The 24,914-nt window shown below is 39.7% G+C and overlaps 1 protein-coding gene across 1 annotated transcript in view; it reads right to left on the bottom strand.

Annotated features, from left to right (window-relative positions):
* FBXO8 (F-box protein 8) overlaps positions 1–24,718 on the bottom strand; it is a 42,592-nt gene extending 17,874 nt beyond the window's left edge. The window contains exons 1-3 of the mRNA XM_049771304.1: positions 24,436–24,718; positions 8,038–8,371; positions 4,360–4,486 (exon numbers count right to left, since the gene is read on the bottom strand). Coding sequence (XP_049627261.1) covers positions 4,360–4,486; positions 8,038–8,363 — 453 coding nt within the window. The 5' untranslated portion in view covers positions 8,364–8,371; positions 24,436–24,718. The remainder of the gene's footprint in view (positions 1–4,359; positions 4,487–8,037; positions 8,372–24,435) is intronic.
* Positions 24,719–24,914: the final 196 nt, after the last annotated feature.

Below are 24,914 nucleotides of genomic sequence, written 5' to 3'. Positions count from 1 at the left end.
TAAACACTCCGATCTAAAACATGGGCATGTTATATTTAAAATATTTCTCAGAATAGATTCTATCCCAGGTTATTAATCTAATTAAATGCCTAAGACTATCTAACTATCTATCTTTATCTGTGGGGGGGCAGTCTATCTGGCTAAAATCGTGCTCATCTAAAAATAAATCTGTGTACCTAACTGTGGTGCCATAATAACAAAACAAACCCAAAAACTGAAAATAATTTTATACAACCAAAAATAAAGTTGGAACACTGGAGTGAAACCACGTTCACCACCACTTTTTCATTTTTTCACATTCCAAATTTTCAAATACTTATCAATCAAGAAAATATTCAATAGTAAACAGAGTATAAGAAATATAGCTTGACACTTCAGAAGAAAAATGATTAGACTTTGGCCAGAGGAAGGAAACCAACACAGTTTACTTGTACATGCGGGGCAGGGGTACAGCCTAAGGCCAGCAGAGAGATCGTTAGCACATTCCTTTCCCAGAATGTGATCACCTGCCACAAGGTACACAAGCTCATGCACAGATGGAGACGGGACAGAGCTGGCACAGTCATGCAGGTCACAGGAGCGCGCTGAGCCGGATCATCGTACCACGGAGTGCGCAGGAGCTCGCCCCCACCCCAAGAGCCACTGCCAGCAGGTGCTGTGGAGTTTGGTTACCCATATCCGTGATAGGCACGAGGTCCTTTGGAGAATCTTGTTCCCTGCAGCTGTAAGTATTCTTGTTTTTATAATATTTTAATGATGCTTTGCTATAAAAATGTTGTACAGAACTAGAAATCATGGAAAAGTAGACTTTTTTTTCTTAACCATACCGAACAATTATACACATCTTATCTCAGGTACTTAAAAATCAACACCGCTTACAGTTAAACAGATCATGAAACGAATTGACTTCTCAGGCTTTAATGAAACCAAAAATACATCTGATGACAGTGCTCCATTGAGTGGATAAAACAGGAAAAAAATATATATATGTATCATCCTCAGAAACACTCCCTGATTTCCGAGTCTCTTTAAATATTTGGCAACTCAATCTAAAGTACCACCCATATCGATAAGTTCTATATAAAAGCAAAACTTAAGGATATATTTCTCATTATTTCAAATTTGAAGGTATGACTTAAAGAAACAGCTAAATTGAGACTGATTAGTAATAATTGGTTATAGACTGTCTTAGTTAATGCAAGGAACTATAGAATAAAGTTCATCACTAACATACTTTCATTTCCTTGTACCTGCATATGTCTTTCAATGCCCCTTGCCTGTTTATATCCTGACTGAATTGTGGTAATGGTAGAATTCTATTTTGCTATCTGTTAAGCCTGCTAAATTAAAAATGTTTCTGAAAGCACAGAATCAGAATTCTGGAACCACAAGTCATTTAGAATGACTATGTTTATGTCTCTTGGCAGCACACATGGCCTTTTTGGAAGAGTTCAATACTCTTGGAATGCTCCAGAATATTCTTTTAAGCAGGCCAAGGAGTGAAGAAACAGAAGATACAGCCAACTCTCAATAGCAATAGGAGGAAGGATGGATAAGTAAATCTGAAGATCTTATTTTAATTAAAAACTGTAATCTCTTCTTAGTAAATAATTCACTCAAAGTTTAAAATCTTATGGAAAAAAAAGAGTGTGATTTTGTCTCTTTTCTCTGCTCCCCTCCTCCAAATGCTAGTAGATACTCTACAGTCTGATATATGTAGCTGCAAAGATGGAAACATACTTTATCATCTATCTTTCGTAATTTAGATATTTAGAAGTATCCATATGACATGAGTATATACATTTTTCATTTCATATTTTCATCTTTGCATTAAAAGAATGGTTCTATAAATTAAAGAACTGGGATTCTTTTAGTTAGGAGTGACTACTTACCATAACCAACATCAGCAGCTACATCCAATTTTCTGACCTTAGAAGTCTATAAAACTCAGTACTTACTGAGTTATATTTTGCTTAAAATGTAATATTTTTGAGTGATTGAATTGAAGATGTCAGTTTGACTAAACATCAACTCTATTTGTGACAGAAACCTGGGTATCTTGATAAATTGTGTTATAAGATTGGGACTTGGAGGAAGTGCCTCCTGTCTTGATTCTTCAGGGTCTCAAGGACAAAATCTGGACTGTTCTGCCTCAGTTCTAAATTCTACTCCAATAATCATCATTCAAGAAACCCAAGAGAATAATTCAAAAATACACAGGTTTTTATGAAGTTTGAGCTGTGAACTGTTTTTTCACAAGAAAGAGTTAGATATAATGAAAAATAGTCAAATTTCTGAAACCCATCATTTTCTGAACACCTTAGTGTAGCAGAATCTCTCACAGTGACTCTGTTTTATCATAGTAGATAAGAGCCAAAATCTGACATTTTTCTTATTGCTACTCCTTAGAATAAAAAGAATATGGAATTGACCAAAAATAAGATAAAAACGAATGTACATTATGACAAAGAGCATTAGCTTAAAAAGCCATTAAAAAGTCATTTACTGTAATTTACCCATTCATTCTGCTCCTTCTAAGGAAAACCTGTTAAATTAAAATGATATATGGGCTTCTGATAATAATTTGAACAGAATTCATTTGGCTTGCACTGAGAGTTTCAATATGTTGTTCACTAAAAGAAAAAAAACTCTTTGAAATACTGGTAAAGGAAGAGAAAACTCTCATTTAAATACTTTCTTGAGCTTTACAATTCACTCTTTGATAGGTTTCATTGATATTATGTACCAAGACAATTTGCAATGTGCCAAAACTTTTGCAATGGTGTTACATCTAACTTAATTTTACTCTTACACACAAAAAATTTGATAAAGGGAAAAATAAGTAAAATGCAATCTACTATTTATTAATGTTTGGTTGGGAGTCTATCCTGGTGGTGCTCTAGGCTTACTCCTCTCTCTGCTCAAGATCACGCCTAGTGGGCTCAGGAAACAAAGCTGGATCAGTTGCATGCAAGGCAAGCACCCTGTTATTGTAATATAGCTCCATTTTAGGGAAAATCTAAATATTTTTAAATGTGGCACAAGTAATATGTTCTAAAACCATTATTTATGTTTCATGTTTAATTATTTCAAGGAGAAAATATTTTCTAACTACAACAGTAAGTGTAAAGATTAAGTATAATATTTGACTGCAGGATTTATACAGTCCTTAATACTTCTATAATAAATAAAAAATGTTGGATTTTGAAAATTAGGACATTAAGATGCTACCAGTTAAGTTTCTCCACAGAAAATAATCTACCCAATCCAGCAGATGACTTTCAAACATTTGCAAATAAGAACCCTTTCCAGGATAGGATAAATGGAGAATAGTAAAATAATTAAAAAAGTCAAAGAATGATCTTGGCATTTGGCTCATTCACATATAGTATATATATTTAAAAAAATAAACACCTCAATCAACACCCCACCTGCCAAGTCATTCGATATTAGGATGCAGGTAGATCATGCCCAAGCTCCACATCTATAGGGCCCTGAGTGTGAACCCCAGAACAATCACTCTTTGGCCTCTCCTGCTAAAGCAGCAGTGCCACCACAAAGGGAACAGGAGCCAATACTGCAGATCCAATTCAATGAATGTATTTCTGGGAAGAAGCTTCTTAAGCAGTGATCTAGTGACTGTGATAGCTTCTTGACCTTGGCTGGCCCTGTTGTGAAAACCTGAGAGTTCAGCGCTCAAGCCCTTTGATGCCAGGGTGGGGTGTGGGTGGGGTGGGTGGGGAGGTGGGGGGTGGGGGGGTGAAGGTGGATGTCTTTGGGGCTCTCCCTGGCAGGGGCAATTGTGGGTGGCAGGTGGTCCTCAGGGTCATACTAAGGCAGTCCGGCCCAGGAACTAGCCTCTCCTGCCCTGGTAAACATACTTGACACCCTCTTGGAGCGACAGTCTCCAGATGGTGGAGATGTCAAGGAAGTGGTTGTACAAAGTGAGCAGGTAGAAAGGTGAGACTGTGACCTGGCAAGGTCAGCAGAGTCAACTGTCAATAGCAGTAGGGACAACTGTCACAGAGCAATCATTCCAATACAGAGCCATCAGTGACAGAAAATCTAGGCCCAGAGACAGAGGCTAGTGGGCTAAGCACACACATGGGTACAGAAGACCATATCTGTTCCCTGGCCCCACCTGGCCCCCCAGGCTACACCAGGGGTGACCCCCTCAGTACAAGGTGGGGGAGTAGCCCCGGCCCTGAGCACCTCCAGGAACTGACCTTGATAAACAAAAAAATAAAAAAAGAAAAGATGTGTTCAAAGACACAGTCTTGCACTCAGCTTTATTATCTATAAAAATCAGAACAAAAGGGCTACATTTGACTACTCCAGACAGTGAAGTTCCTTCCTTACCTCATCTGGATCGGCATTAAAGGTGAGGGTACCTTCATCCAGCTGCATGTAGAGTTTCCTAAAGGAAAATCCTAGAGGTGGGTTCTTATTGTATATAGAACAGTGACCCCAAGTGGATTTACACAACCTGTAAAAGTGAAATGAATCAGACCAAAAAAAAAAAGGCACCATTACATTTAATCTGAGTTAAAAACACACAAACATAATATAGATCATATAAAGTTAGATCAAAGTACATTTTTTATAAGTAAAAAATGAAGGTCTTCATTCTGTGCTTATGTTTTAATATCCTATTCTTTAACTAGAGCATATTGCAAATACCCTGCATTGAACAATTCTGGCCGCCCATGAATGTAACTTACAAAAATTAACATTTGTGAACATTGCTAAAGTGAAACACAAGGGGTTAATCACAATCACATACTTATTATGTGATATATGGCAATTGATATATAATACCTATTCTAAGGAATTATAACATTTACCTACTGCCAAAGTATGCCAGACATTATTTAAAGTATTTAATACTATTTACTGTCCTAATCTTTAAAAAAAAACAACCCTATGAGGTCAGATTTATAGATAGAGTTAATATAGAAAATATGTTTATATAGTGGTGAGATCTCTGCCATCTAAACTGAGAAGTGAAAATAAATCTATAAGTTAACTGATAGATTTCTATGGGCTTTATTGTCAAATAAAACCAAATGTGAGAACAAGACTATGGGGCAGAGGGAAAAAAATGTTTCTTTTTTAATAACATATATTAAAACTGGTAAGCTAATAGAAACCACAGTTTCTAGCTTCAGCACATACCTCCAAATCTGTACTATTAAGCATAGCTGGTTATATTTTTTAATTATTATATTTTGGTTTTGGGGCCACACTGGCAGCACTTGGGGGTTACTCTTGGCTCTGCACTCAGGAATCAGTCCTGGAGGGCTGGTAACATATAGATGCTGGAAACTGAATCCCATTCAGGACCATGCAAGGTATGTACCCTACTTGCTGGCCCAAGCACAGTGTTTTTTAAGAGACTGTATAAAAACACTGTTTCTTTACTATAACCCAGTAACATGATTATTTTTATAAAAGGCCTATAAAGCCTATATATATATATATAATTCATATTTCAAGACAAATTTTACAGATTAACATATATACAGATTAACATAGATAGAGGTGTGTAGTTATTATTTAAAAGCTAAAGATTTATCTTGTTATGATGTCTAGAAATTTTAGTTATGTCACAGATGTCACAGATCCTTAAATTTAAGTACAATATTCTAGAAACAAGACTATTATTATTTTTTGATACAATTTTGGTGATTTCCTCAAAGTTATTTGATTTTTTTTTTCTATTAAAAAATAAGGAATAGGTCCTGGGTGATAGTACAATGGGTAAATGTTTGCCTTGCAGATGGCAAGATTCATGACATATGGTCTCCATGCCCTACCAGGAGTGATCCCTGAGTGCAGAAGCAGGACTAAGCCCTGAGCACTGCTGGGTTCAGTCTTCAAAACAAAATAATAATAGTAAAAGAAAGACAAACACTCAAATAAATTATACATTCTAATATTCATTATTGGTTTCTATCAAAAATCTCCTATTTATTTTTATTTATTTAATTTTTGGTTTTGGGGTCACACCCAGCACTGCTCAGGGCTTATACTTATGTCTTTTTCTGTGCTCTAATATCATTTCTGGTTATGCTTAGGAGACCAAGAATCAATTAAACAGCAAGTTTAATCCATTTCCTCCCTAGTAATTTTCTATTGCAACATAGGAGCAGCTTTTTAAATCTAGTTCCATAGATGTTGACTTATTACTAAACTACGTGAAAGGAACAGAACGTCTCAAGACAAGTATGCAAAACATTCAAAGTTAAAATAAAGCCTAAACTAGCCTTCATAACAACTTACCTCTTCATAAAAAAAAAAAATAACTGCAGTGCCATAAAAAGACAAGTATAATGATAAGGTAAACAACCAGTCTTTCTCTTAGGAATGAAAATGAAGATTTTATTCTCTATTCAAGTTTACATTTTGATTGGACTCAGATAAGCTCAGAAATAAACTTCAATAAAACATTAAATTATTTTCTGGGAATATTAAAATGAAGTAATTATAAAGACTAACATGTTTTAAAGTATTTTCTTTTCTTTTCTTTGGCTTTTGGACTACACCCAGCCTGCAGAACTCAGGGGACTACATCAGATGCCACGGATTGAACCTGTGTTGGCCTCATTTAAGGCAAACAACCCACCTACTGTATTATCACTCTGGCCCCAGTATTTTAATATTTTATGGTAATTCATAGCTACAATTTAAACACAGCAGTATTTTCTCCAATTCCCATAATACATGCACTATGAAAAGACAAGGAGAAAATAACAAGACGATACTTAAGATTTTATTATTTAGTTGAGAATTTTTATTATTGGTTGAGAAAGAAATCATATTCTCAATATTATAACTCTGTGGCAGGAGAAGCCTGAGCTAGGAATGTCTTTGATACTAATATATTTCACCATTTGTAAGTCTGGCAATTTATCACTAGATTTTAACTTAGAAATTCAAGTCTCAAGAAAACTTTGCCTTAGTTATGTTTTTACCTTCTATAAAATCCCATTTTGAAATAATGAGATGGGGGTGCAGAGAAATAGCACAGTGGGTCCTGTTCAAAGGCCCCAGGTAGGACCCTGGATCTCTGCTGGGAGTGATCCCTGAGCACAGAGACAGGAGCAATCCCTGAGCACTGTTAGGTGTGATGCCAAACCAAAATGTGAATAAATAAAAAAATAAAATAATGAGACTTGATAAAGATGCTAGAAAATATAGCCTTTTCAAGACCCAATCCTATATTGCTATTTAAGGAATCATTTAAGTTCTATAAAATAAATTCCATTCCACCAAATATTCTTAGATGTATAATTCAAATTTAAAATGGTAAAATAGCAATATTTATTTTCTGTTCTCTATCCAACCACCTTAATACTATATGCCTCCTTCATTTTTAAAAGATGAAAAATTAGACTAAAATATTTGCGAGATAACACTGATGCTAATCAGTGCTTCTGATTAAAAATATGTCTATGAAAGTAAATAAATAGATACTCATTCTCCCTTTTTATAAGAAAGGAGACAGTGAGAGGAGGGAATAGTTCCTGTTTTTTAATTATACCCATTCTTCATGTAGAGAAAAAAAATACATTAGTGGGAATTACCTATGTTTTGAATTCTAAATTCTCATCTCACAACTTGCATTTTCAGAATAAATGGACAACTTATGAATTCTAATCAATGGACACCCTTCAACTGATAAACCACTTTTCTGTTAATAACCTATAGGACCCCACTAGGCACACTCCTTGCTCTGTGCTCAGGGATCACTCCTAAGTGGGGCGTGGGATCCATCTGGGATGCTGGGGCTTGAACCCAAATAGGCTGCATGCAAGGCAAGAGATCTGACCTCTGTGCTATTGCTCTGGCCCCTCGCTTTCTTCACAAGGATCTTGTTTTCCCAGTATTACCTGTGACTTTCAAAAATGCATCTTTGCAGATAGCAAAAACAAACAAACAAAAAGCAATGTAGTGAAAACTTTTTAGTCTCTGTCAGGGCAAGCACATTTAAGCGTGAGTATGTCCCACAAGGTCCTGCTGGGGGGTTCAACTTACCCTTGCCAGAGAAGCTCGTCGTTGGCCAGATCCTGCCAGACGCAAGAGGCCAGGCAGAGGTCGGTGGCGTTCAGATAGGACAGAATGGTGAAACTAAGCTCAGGGGGCAGCATTTCCAAGTTAATGAAGCCTTCCTGCTCCTTCGATTTCCGGGCCTTCAGGAGATGGTAGAGGTCAATGCCTCCTGGCACCTGTTTCCGATGAGCGTTGGCCAGATTGCTCGCTGCCATCCTCCGGCTCTGCTCCCTGCTCAGGTAGCCCTGCTCGCTATAGGTCTCCTGAGGAAACTGCTGGTTTCTGGCCACTCGCCATAGCCCCTGACCCATCTGCAAGCCTGGGAGAAAGCCCGAAGAGAGAAAATAAGGTATTCACATTGGGGAAGAAATTCCGCAACTCTCTCATGAAGTGATCAGTGAATCAAAATGAATATTCCTGAGCCAAGCACAGACACAGTAAGAGATTATTGAGGTCAGAGGAAGGACAGAATGGGTACAGGCATTTTTAGGGACCACTGGCTCGCACATCACCTTTACCCCAGTTTGCACACTACTTTTAAAGTCCACAGTAACCTGATCTTTTTCCCCTCCCCAGGGATAAGGACTGAAAGTCCCTGTTGTCCTCAAGACTATTACAAATTATAATTATGTGGACTCATGCACCGGCATTAAATACAGCTCTGATCAGAGCCTGGGACTTTAGTTAAAAGGCCTCTAGACCCTGCTTTTGATCACAATTCGAGTGAAGCTAAGTTAAGCCCTTTTAGCCGAAGTCCCAGATGTGTAACAGCTGTTAAACAGGCTTTTTGTTGAACACTTGCCAGTCTACATGTATGTTGTAGATTGTAATAAAATGTAACATAGGCCCTGAAGTCTAATTCAGAAACCCTTATAAATTAGACACCTAGAACACCAGGATAAATAGCTCAATAAGGACTACTGGGTTTTGTGGTTGAAATTTAAAAAAAAAAAAAAAAGAAAGAAAAAGAAACACAACATAATTTAGACTTATTTTCCATACAAACCTATAGATTCCCAAGAAGTGCAGATTAATTAGTGTGCTCCAGGGAGTCCAAACACCAATGGACCAGAGCTGCTCTACAAATATTTGGTAGGTTCTGGATTCCCTCAAAAGCAAATATTTAGAAAAGCACTGCCTATACTTCCTATTGAAGTGCCTCTCATATAAGTTAATATATGGCTTTCATATAAGTTAATTTTGTCAAAGCAAAACAGACTCATTGAGAACATCAGAAGCAGAGTTTTGTATGATACAATTACTTTATAAACAACTCTTGTCACGATCAGACATGATATTCTTGTTTTTATCAATCCAGGTAGACAACTAACATGTATTTCAAAACTTAGGTACTTTGTAAAAACATCCACATAAATTTTACTGTGTCCATCATGTGACCATAGAGATGATTTGGGGGGTTGTAGAAAGGGCTCCAAGCATTAGAGTATATAATATGGTGTATAGAAACCCAAGGTTGGGTCCCTGGTATATCGTAGCCCCCCATGTACTGACCAGCAGTCACCTTTGAGCAATTAGAGTGACTACTAAACACTAAGATAGGAACGGTTAAAATTAAGTAATTACATGTTTTAGAAAATAAAATAAAAAAAAACAACAAACATCCCTCAAACCATTAAAGGTTAGGGATGTAACTCAATGGGTGAGGCAAATGCTAATGCAAGGGGCTGATTATAATCCCTGGCACCACCTGGCTCTCTGGGCACCAAGCCAGGAACTAGAAATCAAATCACTTGGCCTCCTCTTTAGTGACTCAACACTTTTTCATGGGCTGGCACTGAATAGAGGAACTTGAGCTATACCACAGCGGCTAGGTATCTACCTTGCATGCAGCCTACCTGTATTTGATCCCAGACATCCTATATGCCCTCCTGAGCATTGCCAGGAATGATTCCTGAGAGAAGAGCCAGGAGTAATCCCTGAACACCATGAGTCTGACAAACAAATAGGGTTGGGGAGTTTGCTCAAAGGGCTGGAATGTATGTCTTACATAGAAGAGCTGAGAGCTAGCTCCCTGGCACCATGCAGCACCCCAAATACCCAGGAATGATTCCCAAGCAGCTCCCAGGATGCTCCCAGAGCACCACTTGATAAGGACCTTCCAAAATTGAGTCTGATGACAATAAGGACTAATAAAGCAGAGAAAGTGAGAGCGAGTAAGACAGGAGAGAGAAGCTATCTGATATGGCCAGTGATTTAGAAAAATATGAGGAACAGTTAAAAAGCTGGGTTGAAGTTCAAGAAATGACAATTATAATTAAAAAAGAATATCTTCAAGGTATGATCCACGTGTCTTCCTTCCCATAGCTACTGAATTCCTGAGGAGTTTAGGTGATGGCAACCTGTACAGATCACCTCTGGATCAAAAGAAGAAAAAAAATGGTGCAAGTAGTTTTTTAACTTTGATTCCTGAGAGTTCCAAGTACTTGGAGTCTGATCAACATAAATTATATATGGATGAAGGATAGGGGAAGGCGGTTGATTGGGATGTGAACAGAAGGAGCATATCAATGATTTTCAAACATGGGAAAGAAGCCACAGAGATGAAGCTGAGAAAAGCTCCCTCCATACAATACTCACCAAATTAGTGAGGCCTGTTTCTAGTGAAATTATCATTAAGATTTACATTTCAATACAGACTATTAAAATTACAATGACAAAAAACCATGCCAGACTGGAAGAATTCCCTGGCAAACATCTGATCAAGGACAAGCATTCCACACAGCGTCAACATCATCCATCCATCCATCCATCCACCCATTAGGGTGACTGAGTCTCACACACCACTGGCAACACCAGCTGCTATGGAGAATGTGGGAAAGCAAAACACTTTAGGAGGCAGTTTTGACACATCTCACAAAAACAAAATCCACTTTTACCATATGATTCAGCATTCATGCTCCTTGCTACTTACCCAAATAAATGAAAACCTGTGTCTACAAAAAACCCAACACACAACTGTTGTAACGCGATCAAAACTTAGAAGCAATTGAATTTCCTCTATTAAGTTAATAGATAAATGGTGGCATCTCCATACACATTGCATGAAAATGGATGGGATATCAAATCAGGGAAAAAAATGGAGGGTCTTTAAGGCAGATAACCAAGAAAAAAAAAGAAAAAGCTACCAATTTTGAAGAGGTGATACAAGGTATGATTTCAATACTGATTTGAGAAAAGGAAAAAGTACAAAGACAAAGTCAACATAATTAATTTATAGAAAAATGCAGAATACCAACAGAAATTTGTAAGCAATTTGAAGTCTGCTTAATGTTATAATGACCCATGACAGGACTAGGAAGATAGCTCAAAGGGCTGGAACACATGGCTGGCATGCAGGGGGCCCTGGGTAAATTACCAGCACTGCAGGTTCTCCCTAGCACCACACTGCCTTGGCTCGCAGTACCACTAAGGAGGTCCCCAAAACACCAACCCTTCAAAAAATTAAGAAAAGCAGTTTCATGTTCTGCATGATGAGACCTGGTTTCTTTGCACCACAAACAAACAACTATACCATGTCAGATTACCATATGATGTTCTTAACCACATTTGAATGTTCTAAGACTTAGAGTCTTGGAAATACAAAGGTATTTTGTATTAATCATGGCTAATTTTCTATTTAATATAGCAAGGAGATATCCAATCATCATTGATTGATAAGAAACTTAGCATCTTGCCATTCTAGAAAATACAAGTTTTTGTTTTGTTTTGTGTCATTTAGAGGCAAACATTCAAACATGGTAACTATGGTATCTGGAGTCTTGGGACTTGGCATTTGATTACCAATTTCTGTGCCGCTCCTCAGTACCATCTTTCTAGTGACATATGGAGATGCATCTGTGTTCCTTTCAGGGATGTTGCTAGGACATAGAATCCAGGTGATTTCTTTACACTTTAGTTAGTGGGGGCTCACTTAAATGGGGTATTAGTAATGTGACTCAGAAGGCATCTGGAAGGTAGAAAGTAAAGCCAGTACTTAATTCATGAAAACAGCAAAAACAAGGCATTACTTGAGAGAAGGCAGAAGCTTACAAACACATTTTAGCCTGAATTATGTGCATGACCACAAAAATCCTTTACAAATTACACCTAATTTTAAGATTTCCCCACAGCTAAATATACTGCAAATTGCCTTTTGGGAGCTTGCTCAATCCCTGAAAGCTAGCTCCTGTGTCTTACCCAGGTAAGCATAGAATATAAAATTCACCTGGGTAGGGCAATATCCTGCCAAGTTTACCTTCTGGAGAAAAGCAAGTGTATTCATAGTGTTCCATCATCACTCCCAACCTGGCCCTGAGCGACAGCGATATGAAACGTTGGGAAACAATGGTATAAGTCTTAAGTCTCAATAGGGCCTAACAATATCCACTGCAGAGATCATGGAAAAAGGCCAATGTTGGACACTAAGGTTGAATAGAGTTTAAATCCTGAACCATACTGGACCAAATGGAATCTACCGTATTTTCCGGCATATAAGACGATTTTTGAAACAAGAAAATAGTCAACCGAAAATCGAGGGTCGTCTTATGCGCCTAGTATATCCTGAAAAATGTTTCAATATGCCGCTAAACGAAAACTGTCTGAATATCACCACAAAACGAAATTTCCAACTCGATCCTGCACCAATCACTGCAAGGCTGCTCGACTGCCTCTCTAACTCAGCCAATCCAAGCAGGCTTTTTATGCATGCAAATTAGACAATGTTCTGGACCCAAATCTACACTGTAAAAAGCCTGCTCAGATTGGCCAGAGAGGAAGTCTATGACAGTATAATCTTTGAACCTTTGCTTGTTGTGATTGGCTCACTGTGGTACATGAGCATAGGAATACATGCAGCAGAGGAACGTTCTGTCTGATACAGCGAATATAGGACTAAAGCTATATTTTAACTGCAAAATTAGGGGGTCATCTTATACGCCCAGTCTTATACGCTGGCAAATACGGTACTTGTTTACTCTTAAACTTTACTTTCTTCCTTAGAAATATGGAAAATTCATAATAATAAAAATCAATACAATGTCATTTTGCAGGGGATGAAATCTTTCTCCAAATGCACAAACAATAAGCATTTGGCTTCCAGTACTAACAATACTTGAATTATCCTGCTGTTTTGCTTGTTGAATAAACTCATTTGTTCAAAGAGACACTTGGTATGCTTTGTGGGGTTTGTACATTCTTCAGAACCTTTAGTGGCTGGCAAGTAATTCCTGTAAAGAAATTCGCTTAGTTAATCAAACGAAGGGCTAAAAGAATGGAATTTCTTGACTGGTTACTCTACCACAGTACACTGAGGTACAATGAGGAAGGAGGGGCTCAACACAGGACCTTGATGGAAGCCCAACATTCTTGGGAACTTTTGTGACTGAGTCCTCTCTGCTCTGCTCCTGCCTGATTACTTCTCGGTCACAGGCACTTCACTAGGTACCTGCTTAGACTTCTAACTTTCCCATTACTTCAACAATACAACAAGGCATTGCTTAATTCAAAGGGAGAGAGATCAAAAGCGGCAGTTTATCCCTTACACATCACACCTATTATTGTCTTTCTCATAAATGAAGCTCATGTATATTAGTAACCAAACACACGGATAAAATAATCTTTAAAAAGCAGCAGAAGAGGCCAGAGCAGTGGCACAAGTGGTAGGGTGCTTGCCTTGCAAGCAAAAATCAATGATGTATGGCCATTCGATCCCCCTGTGGCCCATAAGGTCCCCCAAGCCAGGAGCGATTTCTGAACGCATAGCCAGGAGCAACCCCTGAGCGTCACTAAGTGTGGCTGCAAAACAAACAAAAAAAAGCAGCAGAAATAGCTTAATGGGCTAAGCCACTCTTTAGATACAGGAGGTCTGGGCCTGTGTTTAAACCTCAGTAACTCATGGTGCCCTGAGCAGAAACAGCAGAATTGAAAATAGACCCTGAGAAATACTGATTGTATACCCTATACCTGCCAAATACATCCAGAAGTACCTGCTTTATTCATGTTAAACACACACACACACAAAACTACCAAAAAATAAAAACAACAACAAAACACACCTCAGCTGATCTTATAATAGAGCTATTAGCAACAGTCCATCTGCCAGCTGGGACCACATCTTTGAAACTCGAGAAACAAGAGACCACCTCAAGATGCTGCTGTCAATGCCAGCTTCTTGCAGCATTTTACACTCTTGGAAACAGGTGCTTAGGTAGGACCAATCCTAACTTGATTTCAAAGCACACATTCTTAAGATTTGTCTTTAAAGTTTTTTTTTGTTTTGTTTCTGTTTATTTTGGGGCAACCACAGTGGATACTCAAAGCTCACTCCTGGCAGGCTCAGTGGGACCAGAGAGGTGTCAGAAACCAACTGGGGTCAGTGGTGTGCAAGGAAAATGCCCTCCTCCTTGTGTTAAGGTTTTACTCAAATTTTTTCAACATTGACACAGCATTAAAAATCAGCCTAAACTACTTATTTGCATCATTGCCTAAAAAAAAGTCAAGCTGCACAGCAGATTTACATTGCAAATATTTCATAATGAAAAAGGATCTTCAAGTTTTTGTATTTAAAATATTTGGGTATAAATATGGATTTTGGCACATAGTACAATTCACTGCTTATAATAGATAATAAATTTTGGGGGTCGGAGAGATAGCATGGAGGTAAGCTGTTTGCCTTTCATGCAGAAGGTCAGTGATTCGAGTCCCGGCATCCCATATGGTCCCCCGAGCCTGCCGGGAGTGATTTCTGAGAATAGAGCCAGGAGTAACCCCTGCGAGCTGCTGGGTGTGACTCAAAAACAAACAAACAAAAATAATAATAATAATAATAATAAATAAAAATATTGAGGAAAATAAACATCTTAGAAATAGTATTAGTATTCAGGGTCCAAATATAGTACAGCAGATAAGGTCCTTGCCTTGCATGTAGCAACCTGGGTTCAATCCATGGCATCCCCTCTGAGCTCCTCAGCACCACTTGAAGTGATTACTGAGTGCAGAGCCAGAAGTAACCACTGAGCACTGCCAGGTGTGGCCCCAAAACAAATAACAAACAAACAAAAATAATAATATTACTGTTCTAAGAGCATAATTTATTTCATGCACAAATAAAATGCCATCAGTTCTTTCAAGTTTGAATTTATTTTGTTTAATACTTCTGAATCCTGGTCAAAGATTCTACAGAATTCTTTTTAAGGAATTCTGCCTTGAAGAGACAATGTTTAATCATTTAAATGTGGCTGAAACATCTGTACGACAACTTGGTTTACTTTATTTTGGGTTTCATCAGTGTCTTTACAGTAAAAACTTAATCAAAACAAGGCCCTGAAATAATGTCAAAATAAAAATAATGTATGGATTATGGCTCATTATATTAAAAAAATCCAGGAATCTAAACAGATGAGCAACATATACATAACTAAAGGCAAAAGGAAAGCTATACTTGAAGTAGACTGCCAACAGCAAAGAAGGGATAATATCAGAATAAGTAATTAGGTAGAAATATCAATGAATATGGGATAGTTTGATAAAGTATATAGAATTTAAAGTCTTGAGTATGTCCCAAAAATTGCTCTTTAATTATAAAAAAGTCACTTTTTTTTTTTTTTTTTGCGCCACACTTGACTCTGGGCTCAGGAGATTTCCTGGTTATGCTCGGAAGGCCATACACAGGATACCGAGAATCGAAACTGGTTGGTTGCAAGGCAAATGCCCTACCTGCGATATTATTGCTCTGTCCCCTACTTTAATTTATTTATTTTTAACTCCTGAGAGATAGTACAGGGTTAAGGTGCTTGCTTTGCCTGTGATAAATCCCAGTTTGATTACATTTGGTCCTCTGACCATCATTAGGAAAAATCCCTGATCAAAGAACCAGGACTCTATAGGTAGGTAGGGAGGGAGGTAGGGAGGGAGGGAGGGAGGGAGGGAGGTAGGTAGTAGGTAGATAGGTAGAGATATGTAGGAGAGAAATCAAATCAGAAAATCTTAATAAGGAAACACAAAACACACAGTATTCTCAGAAAAAAAAAATCACTAACTTGAATCTAATCCTGAGATATACTGGAAACCCAAATGGTTTCTGTATAGAGTATTTTTTTTCTTGACAAGTATCATTTGAGGACAATCCTAGATTTAAAAGGCATACTAATCCTCAAAGTGAGCTGAACCTTGCCAGTGAAAAACCTGCTATCAAAGGACTTTATTAGACCACTATTTTGTAAATAAAAGTCTCCTGATTGTGGAATCCTGCACTGAAGAATCTAAAAAGTTTTTTCTGGGCTTAAGTTTGATCCATACTCCTTCAGTTTAAGAGCTATTCTGGATTAGTGAGTGGAAGTCGAATACTAGACTTCTTTTTCCAAAGAAAGCAACAGTTCTGGCTGAATAAGGTCCACATGAAAGAAAACCTTGAGCACTGTTCAAAGCTAAAATCTGTGTCAGTATTAAAATATTAATTTTATTTTCTAACTTATTTGTAAAGAAAGAAAAAAGAATCCTTTCACTTACAAAAGCAATAAAAGAATTACTCCCTAAAACTTTGGGTTTAGTATAATGGACAACAAAACTAATGACCAGATAAATGCTCAGAATTAGTGTAAAATAAATAGCAGATGGGTCTGGAGCCGTGGCGCAAGCAATAATGCATCTGCCTTGCCCACACTAGCCTAGGACAGACCAAGGTTTGAACTCCCAGCATCCCATTGGTCCCCCAAGCCAGGAGCGATTTCTGAGCGCATAGTCAGGAGTAACCCTTGAGCATCACAGGATGTGGCCCAAAACAAAGGAAAAAAAAAGTAGAGGCCCTAAGAGACAGTAAATGAGCAAGTAGTTTGCCTTGTATACTGCTGACCTATTTGATCATGGGTCCAATAAGCACTGTCAGGAATGATCCCTGACCTCTCTGAGAATCACCAGGTGTGGGTCCCGTAAAATAAAAGAAAATGAGTAGTTGGATACCTTAGTCAAGAAAAAAAAAATCAACCAGTAAGAATTCTTTATCCCCATTTTTCATAAGGATTGGTCATTTTATTTGCAAAGCTGGGGATCTAGAACTTTAGACCTCAAATTATGTGGCTCAACCACAACCCAAGCACCATTTGTATTTTCAAAAACTTTATTTTGCTGTTTGGTGGTGCTCAGGGTTTACTCCTGGCTCTTTGCTCAGAATAGTTCCTGACAGGCTTGGGGACCATATGAGATGCCGGGGATCAAACCTGGGTCTGCCAAAGGTTGTCACACGCAAAGCAAATGCCATACTGCTGTGCTATCACTCTGGCCCTCAAGAACATTATTTTTTTTTTTTCAAGAAAAAAATACATATGGGGGTGTGAAGATAAAATGCTTGACATTCCTAACTATTCCCTCTTTTTGTACATGGAGCTATGGCCCCAATCTTTATTTAATGTTCAGTAAAACCCATCTGAAGCCATAATGTCTTTGGACTACCAATGACCCTCTATTAAGACTCTGTGCCAGACACTTTAGTAAGGTTCCTTAGATGTTATTTCACATTAGTGTCACAACAACTCTAACAGAGATCTCAGTGTCCTGAGCTGAGAGCCAAGGCCAGGTGAGCTGCAAAGGTGAAGCTACTGTGAGAGAGAGCAGAGCTTGGCAAAGAAAACATTTTGGCTGCCAACATGGGTTTATCTGAGTCTGGGAGCTTTTCTTCGTTAGTGCCGCGCCTTGTGTCCAGAGCTGCTAAGAGGCAGCAGATGGCAGAGGCTGCGTACCATCTGCTTCTGCATCACTCCGTCTCATCTTTTACCCTGTCACTGCTCATTAGCTTCACTGCTGCTCCCAACTCAGGCTGCTCTTTCAGGCTACTGGCCAAAGAACCCCAGCTTTGATGTAAAAAGAAGGAAAAAAAAAAGATCTGTTTGAAACTCTAACACAGAATCTTATTAGCCTCCAGTCTGTGGTCCTTATTTTTCTCAGTAGGGAAATAATGAATTCTTTAAGCCGTGTGGGACTTAAAGAAGTGCTAAGAGTTCATTGAAGCCAGGGGAGGTCACTGACCATGAAGGCAATTTTAAGGTCACCTGGCCAAGCCCCTTTCTATAGTCACTTGTTCTTTTTTTCAGAAGTCCTGAAAATCAGGGCTCATCTTCCTCCTAATTCTAAATCTTACTCATTTAGGATCTGGAACTTTTGGAGTGATAATATGTAATATTGGGGGGAAAAATTCTACAACAAACAACTAGTAAATTTGAATTCAGAATATAAAAGACAAGTACCCTCCCAGCTTTACTATTATTACTTCGGCCCCTGAAGTGGAGACTATATTCAGGAGCTCTGGAGAGAAAGAATCCAATTTAAAAAGAGAAAGAGAGAGAGAGAGAGAGAGAGAGAGAGAGAGAGAGAGAGAGAGAGAGAGAGAGAGAGAGGGAGGAAGGAAGGAAGGAAGGAAGGAAGGAAGGAAGGAAGGAAGGAAGGAAGGAAGGAAGGAAGGAAGGAAGGAAGGAAGGAAGGAGAGAGAGAAAGAAAGAAAGAAAGAAAGAAAGAAAGAAAGAAAGAAAGAAAGAAAGAAAGAAAGAAGGAAGGAAGGAAGGAAGGAAGGAAGGAAGAAAGAAAGAAAGAAAGAGAGAAAGAAAGAGAGAAAGAGAGAAAGAAAGAAAAAAGAGAAAAGTTCCATAAAGGAAAAAAAAGCATAAAGTAGGGGTGTCTGAGAAACAGCCCCAGTCAAGTCAGCCTGAGCTGAAATGTGATGATTTACTTCAGAAGAGTGTGAGAGGAGTGAGCAGCTCAATCAGGCAGCCTGTGCTAGGTGGAATGTGGGGCCAGAAGGCTGAAGATTCTAGAATGCAGAGTAACCCATGGCCTTGAGTGGCCCCTTTGATAGGCCCTTCCCAGCTGCCTGGGGACTCACTAAGCAAATCATGACCCCATAGCACGACCTGATGTGGGACCACCCCAAATCACACAAGATGCCAAGAGTCAGAAGAAATCAGTTCTGCTTTTCCTGGGGAAAAAAAAAAAAAGATCAAAATAGGGTCTTCTCCAATACAGTGGTGAAAAATACCCATACAAGACAGAGGTTTGGTGGGCCAGTAAGAACACAGCTCGTAGGATGCTTGCCTTGCACCTAGCCAACTAGGGTCTGATCTCTGGCTCCCCACATATGGTCCTTCTTGTATACTAGTAGTGCAGGGCCAGGAGTAACCCCTGTGGCCCAAAACAAAAGGAAGGGAGGGAGGGAAGAAAGAAGCAAGGAAGGAGGGAAGGAAGAAAGGAAGGAAGAAAGAAGAAAAGGAAGAATAAAAGATCTTTCTTTGCAGATGTCAGTGTGTTTCATTTTTGTTTGAGGGAGCCCCACTTGGTGATGCTGGGGGTTATGACTAGCTGGCTCAGTGCTGGAGGGGAAGGCTCCAAGTGGTGAGGCTATGCCAGAGAACGCAGAAGCGCCTGCATCAAACCTGGCTTCTCAGCAAGCAAAGTGAAGTTCTTAGTTTGTTCAAGAGTCCTGAGTGTCAGGCCAAAGTGATAGCGCAGAGGTGGGGGATTTGCCTTGCTTGCAGCTGACCCAGGATAGACCTGGGTTTGATCCCCAGCGTTCCATATGGTCCCCTGATTCAGGAGTATTTCTGAGCATATAGCCAGGAATAACCCCTGAGTGGCACCGAGCCCCAAACCATAAAAAGCATTTCGAGTGTTCTTGGGCTGGGGGAAACAGCTTGCAGGGCTACAGTGTATGCTTCTCTTATAGCAGACCAAAAGTACTCCCAGGAGCTAAGCCTGCCTGGAGTAGCCTGGAGTAGCCTGTGAACCCCTCTGGGTGTGTTTCCAAACCTACAGCAACATGTGGGTGTGAGCAAAAACTGAAAGCAAAAAACAAAAGAACAACTCATGCAATGTCTACAAAGAATAAAATACAGTATTTTCTTAGCAAGAGTTCAGTATACCAATTGCAGACACTCTTTGGGTCAGAGTCTGTTCAGTGGGCAAGCACCTCCATGGATTCCACTCCTGGCACCACATGGTTGGCCAGTATCACTAATGGAGAGTAATTTTAAACACAGCAGTTATAAGCACATAAGACACCCCACCCCAAGACAGCAGGATATATCTGCCAAACAAAACAAAACAAATCTAACCTGTTAAATAACAAGCCATACCCCAAAGTCACAAGTGAAACATTAACTAGAATACTATTCTCGAAGAAAAACATCTTTGTACCAGGCTTTCTAGCACTCCAGGGTGCTTGAGCATTAAGATGCCACATGCTGAGGGAGGAAATGGAAATGATGGCAGGACCTACAATCCAGGTGCAGGAAAAGGCGGGAAGAGGAAAAGCAGGAATGTCCCACTTCCCCAAGGCATGCTGCTTTAAAAACTCTTAATGGCAGAGAAAGGCAGTACAGCAGTTAACCTGTACATCTCCAATTCGGCTGACCCAGTTTGGATCCCTGCAGTAAAACTTGGTCCCCTGAGCCAAGCAAAGAGGTGGGCGGAGCCCCCAAGCACAGCTGGGTGTGGCCGCAAATACGGGGTATTAGGGGAGTCAGGGGTGGGGTGGGGTGGAAAACAGCAAAAGCAGATATTCCTATTTCAAACAAAGTTACAAGGAAAATCAAAGAATTCTCTCCAAAATGCTAATTCTATTAAGACTTCAGGATGAGAAGGACGTTCATCTAGTTTTGTTCTTTTTCAGGAATTTCCCTTTTCTCTCCAGTAGAAAGGGAAAAGCAGCCACGGAGATACAGTACTTCTCAGCATTTTTTGAGCAATCATTATAGGACCTCAACGTCGGAGAAAAACTATTTTCTATGGGGCCTAAATTTTAGAATCGGATGGGCATCCCATCTCAGAAGCACCAAAGTAGAACAGAATGAAGAAACATTTCCAAATAATAAAAAATAAATAAACACAAAAGAAGAAGAAAAAACAGAGAAACGATCTACCCAGGAGTACACAGTGGCACTGCCTGGGAGACCCTATCAATGCAGGGCATAGAACACAAAGACACAGCAACTGGGATGTGCCCAGGAACCTGGGCAGTGTGCAAACACCACACACAATGCTGCAGTGGCCAACTGGCCTCTTTATCATTAACCTTAGAAGAAAAGATGTCTTAAGTATGAATAAATACTTTCAATGTAGCATGATTAAAAAAGGACATAACTTTTCGTTAATTCTGTTTTTTAAACTGTCAAAATAGGAAAGTGACAGTATGTTCAGCCATGCAAACACAAGACATTTCCTATTCAACTGAGCATAGTAAAAATTATTATGCATATTTGAACTTATTGAGCAGCTATTATAGTAAGACATTTTGGGAATGAAAGTATTTCATCTGTCATCTTTTTAAGCATCCAATAAAATTTTTTTCAGATATCCAACAGCTCCAAACTACAAAAGCTATAACCTACTAAGATCAAACTTGTTAAAAGCCAGGTTTCGAATTTGAGAATAAATACATTCAGGTGGGTATTAAAGCATCTAAGGCTTAGATATTTTAAGCTATAATAGGGGTACTCAAACTTTTTAAACAGGGGTCCAGTTCACTGTCCTTCAGACTGTTGGAGGGCCAGATTATAGTAAAAACAAAAATTATGAACAAATTTCTATGCATATATCTTATTTAGAAGTGAAGAAACAAAATGGGAATAAATACAATATGTGGCCCACGGGCCGTAGTTTGAAGACCCCTGCTAAAAGCTAAACTTGAATAATACTTTGATAACTAGTAAAAAAGACAGACAGCAAATTCTTCAAAACATGAAAAAAGCAGTGGCAAATTTACAATGGATCACAGCCAAAATAGTAAAACATGAACCTTTATTTTTCAACAAATTAATTATGGTTCATTGACCAAAAACTTTGCTGCTGATAGGCAGCATATTCTCTCCTCTCTTGGGCCACACTTAGCAGTGCTCAGGGCTTACTCCTAACTCTGTACTCAGGGATCACTCCTGGTGGTGCTTAGATTATACTTGGAACCTGACTCAGCTCTTTGCAAGGTTGCAAGGCAAGAGCCATTACCTGCTGTACTTTCTCTCCCATCCTGACTTGAATTTTTGTTTGTTTGTTTTGTTTGGGGGGCATACTGGGCTGCACTTAGAAATTACTCCTGGCAGGCTCAGGGAACCACATGGGATGTTGGGGATAGAATCCGGGTTGCACACGCGCAAGGGAAACACCCTACCCACTGTGCTATCATCTCTCTGACACCTGATTTCTTTTTCTTTCTTTCTTTCTTTCTTTTTTTTTTGAGAAGGGACACACCATGTGATGCTCAGGTTACTCCTGCCTATGTGCTCAAAAAATCTCTCCTGGCTTGGGGGACCATATGGGATGCCGGGGATTGAACTGTGGTCCATCCTAGGTTAGCACTTGCAAGGCAAATGCCCTACTGCTGTGCCACCGCTCTGGGCCCTCTGGCACATGATTAAGCTAAGAAGATTTATCTCTAGCCTTTCCCAATCTTTTCTGCCTTAAAGGTTACCTTTCCTTCAATTTCTGCCACATCCATGGTCATGGGTAAGAAATACAATCACCAATTGTATATACAATTTTTTCATGTAGGTGCTCAAAGCACATACATTCCTATCACACACATGATTTCTTGGGCCAATATTTCCCAAAAGAAACAGGAGCAAGACCTTCAGATGCTTGGGGAAGGAAACAAAGTATTTTCTTCTAGGAAAGAAAAGGCCAATACAACTTTATTTCTGCATGACCTGGTTTATTCCCTCATTGGACTGCATATGTCTTGAAAATATTTTTTGTTCAGTTATTATTTGGGAGGGAGAGGGCTTGAGCCACAATAACTCTGCTCAGGGATTTCTTCTGGAGGTGTTCAGGAGACTACTGCTAAACTGAGATTGAGCCCGGGTCTGCTGTATGCAAAGCAACCAATTTACCATCGGTTCTATCATTCCAGCCTCTGATCAGTTATTTTTAATGCAGTAATTCCTAAAGTTGTCAACCATGGCTCTCTCATGGTTTGTGCCCCCTTCCCCCATTGCAAGGTCTCAGTTCAAGAAAATACAATATGAAAGAAGACACGGACCTAGGTCTATCACTGTTGAGATTAGGCCATTTTGGTTGCTCTTCTCATATCTCTCATCCTGGATCATCTGGCTCCGCCACAGAGGAGGAGAAGCCCAGGTGTAGCAGAACTCAGGACTATCAATGGATACCTTCATGCCCAGAAAAAATGTTTCTCTTTCCTCTAGGTAGAACTTTGGGAGGAGACCACAGACTTCCAAGTACAACTCAACTTCTACTGCAGTACAAACCCTGAGCTGGAGATACTCTGATAAACTGCATCTAAATTCCTGAAACATAGGATCTGTCAGCTAACGTTTGTTGTATTAAGTCACGAGATTTTTGGATGAAAGTGTTGACTTGGCAACAGATAACGAGTGCAATAGTTTGTTAAACTGTCAGACTGTTTGGATGAAACTGGGAAGTTTTGATCTAAAACAACAGAATAATAGAATGAACTTTATTCTTCCTCCTGAGATCTGCCAATTTTGGAAACCATTTTCTGTAGGGAAAAATACCCGCTTTCCATTCAGGAAACACGATTAATATTCCTAAAAAACTGAAATGGAAACCAAGGTGGTTTCACTATACAATAAAAGCTCAAGCATTTATTTCTGACCCAGACACAAACACCCAGGGATCCTTGAAAAAAATCAAAATTACATTCTTTAAGGCAAGTAAACGAAATGAATGACTAGTTACAGACAGAACATAAAATCAACTCGAATAAAAAAATCTAAAATCAAACACAAAAAAAAAAAACTGAGGAGGGGGATTCATGCATGTAAATCACATGCCCAACTTCAGAGATAAGGGTGCATTTTCTGTCTAAGAAACTAGAACCCAGTCAAAGAGAGAAACAAGAGAAAGCAAGTGAAGAATTTTCCTCATTTTTACATTGCGAAAGTACGATAGTTCAAGTAATTGGCAAGTAATAGGACCTTTACAGAAATTGCATTCATATGAAACTGAAAACTACAGTTTTTTTTAAAGGCTATTAAAAAACAAAAAATATGCCTTATGAAATTCTTACAAAAGGATCGCCAACCTTGACATCTCTCTGATATTTATTTCAGGACGTTGTAAGATCCTGACCTGGAGTGGTGTTGCCACGCTGACCTATAACCTCAATAATGGCCTAAAAGAAACCCCAGGAGCGAGCCAGTTCCCGCCTTCTGACGCCTGATCCCGCACTGCCGTAGGCCGGCGCAGCTGTCAATCAAGACCCTTGGCGCTGTCATTGGCCCTAAAGTCTTACGGGGCTGGCAAGTTTCTGCCAACAGGCAAGGACCTCCTCCTGCCCTTCACTTCCGAGAAAAAGTAAGGGGGTGCCGAGCGAGGAGGGGGGGAAAGAGGCAAGAGTTCAGAAGGAGTCAGGCCGGCGCTGGTACCCACCTGAGCGACCTGCGATCCCCACCGCCGCCGCGACGAATCGGCCTTCGATGTGGGGGAGCTTTCAACCCAAAAAAAAAGAAAAAAAAGAAAAATGAAAGAAATAAAAATTACAAAAAATAAAAGAAAGATTCAGCTGGAAACAGGTGCCCAAGCCATGGAGGAGCCGCTCCGGAGTCTCCTCTGTCGCGGTCAGAGATGAGAAAGAAGCACAAGGCAAAGCACCCGCGCGCCCCGCGAGCGCTGCAGTCCGCAGACGCCGAAGCGGCCCGGAGCGACCGCCGAGTGGGAGCTTTGACGTTTCCTATTGTTGCCGGAAGTGACGTGTCCGGACGGCGAACGCGGCGGCCGCAGTCTCCGTTCCTTGTCCTCCGATTCGCCACGGCTTTCCGCGCCTGCCCGCGGCCCTCGACGGGCGGGCCTGCCCGAGCATGCCGCCGCCGGCACGCAAGCTCTACTCGGACACGCGGGGATAGAAGCCG

Source organism: Suncus etruscus, chromosome 4, assembly GCF_024139225.1.
Source record: "Suncus etruscus isolate mSunEtr1 chromosome 4, mSunEtr1.pri.cur, whole genome shotgun sequence".
In the NCBI taxonomy this organism is placed as follows: Eukaryota; Metazoa; Chordata; class Mammalia; order Eulipotyphla; family Soricidae; genus Suncus; species Suncus etruscus.
This window is presented reverse-complemented; position numbering and strand designations above follow the sequence as displayed.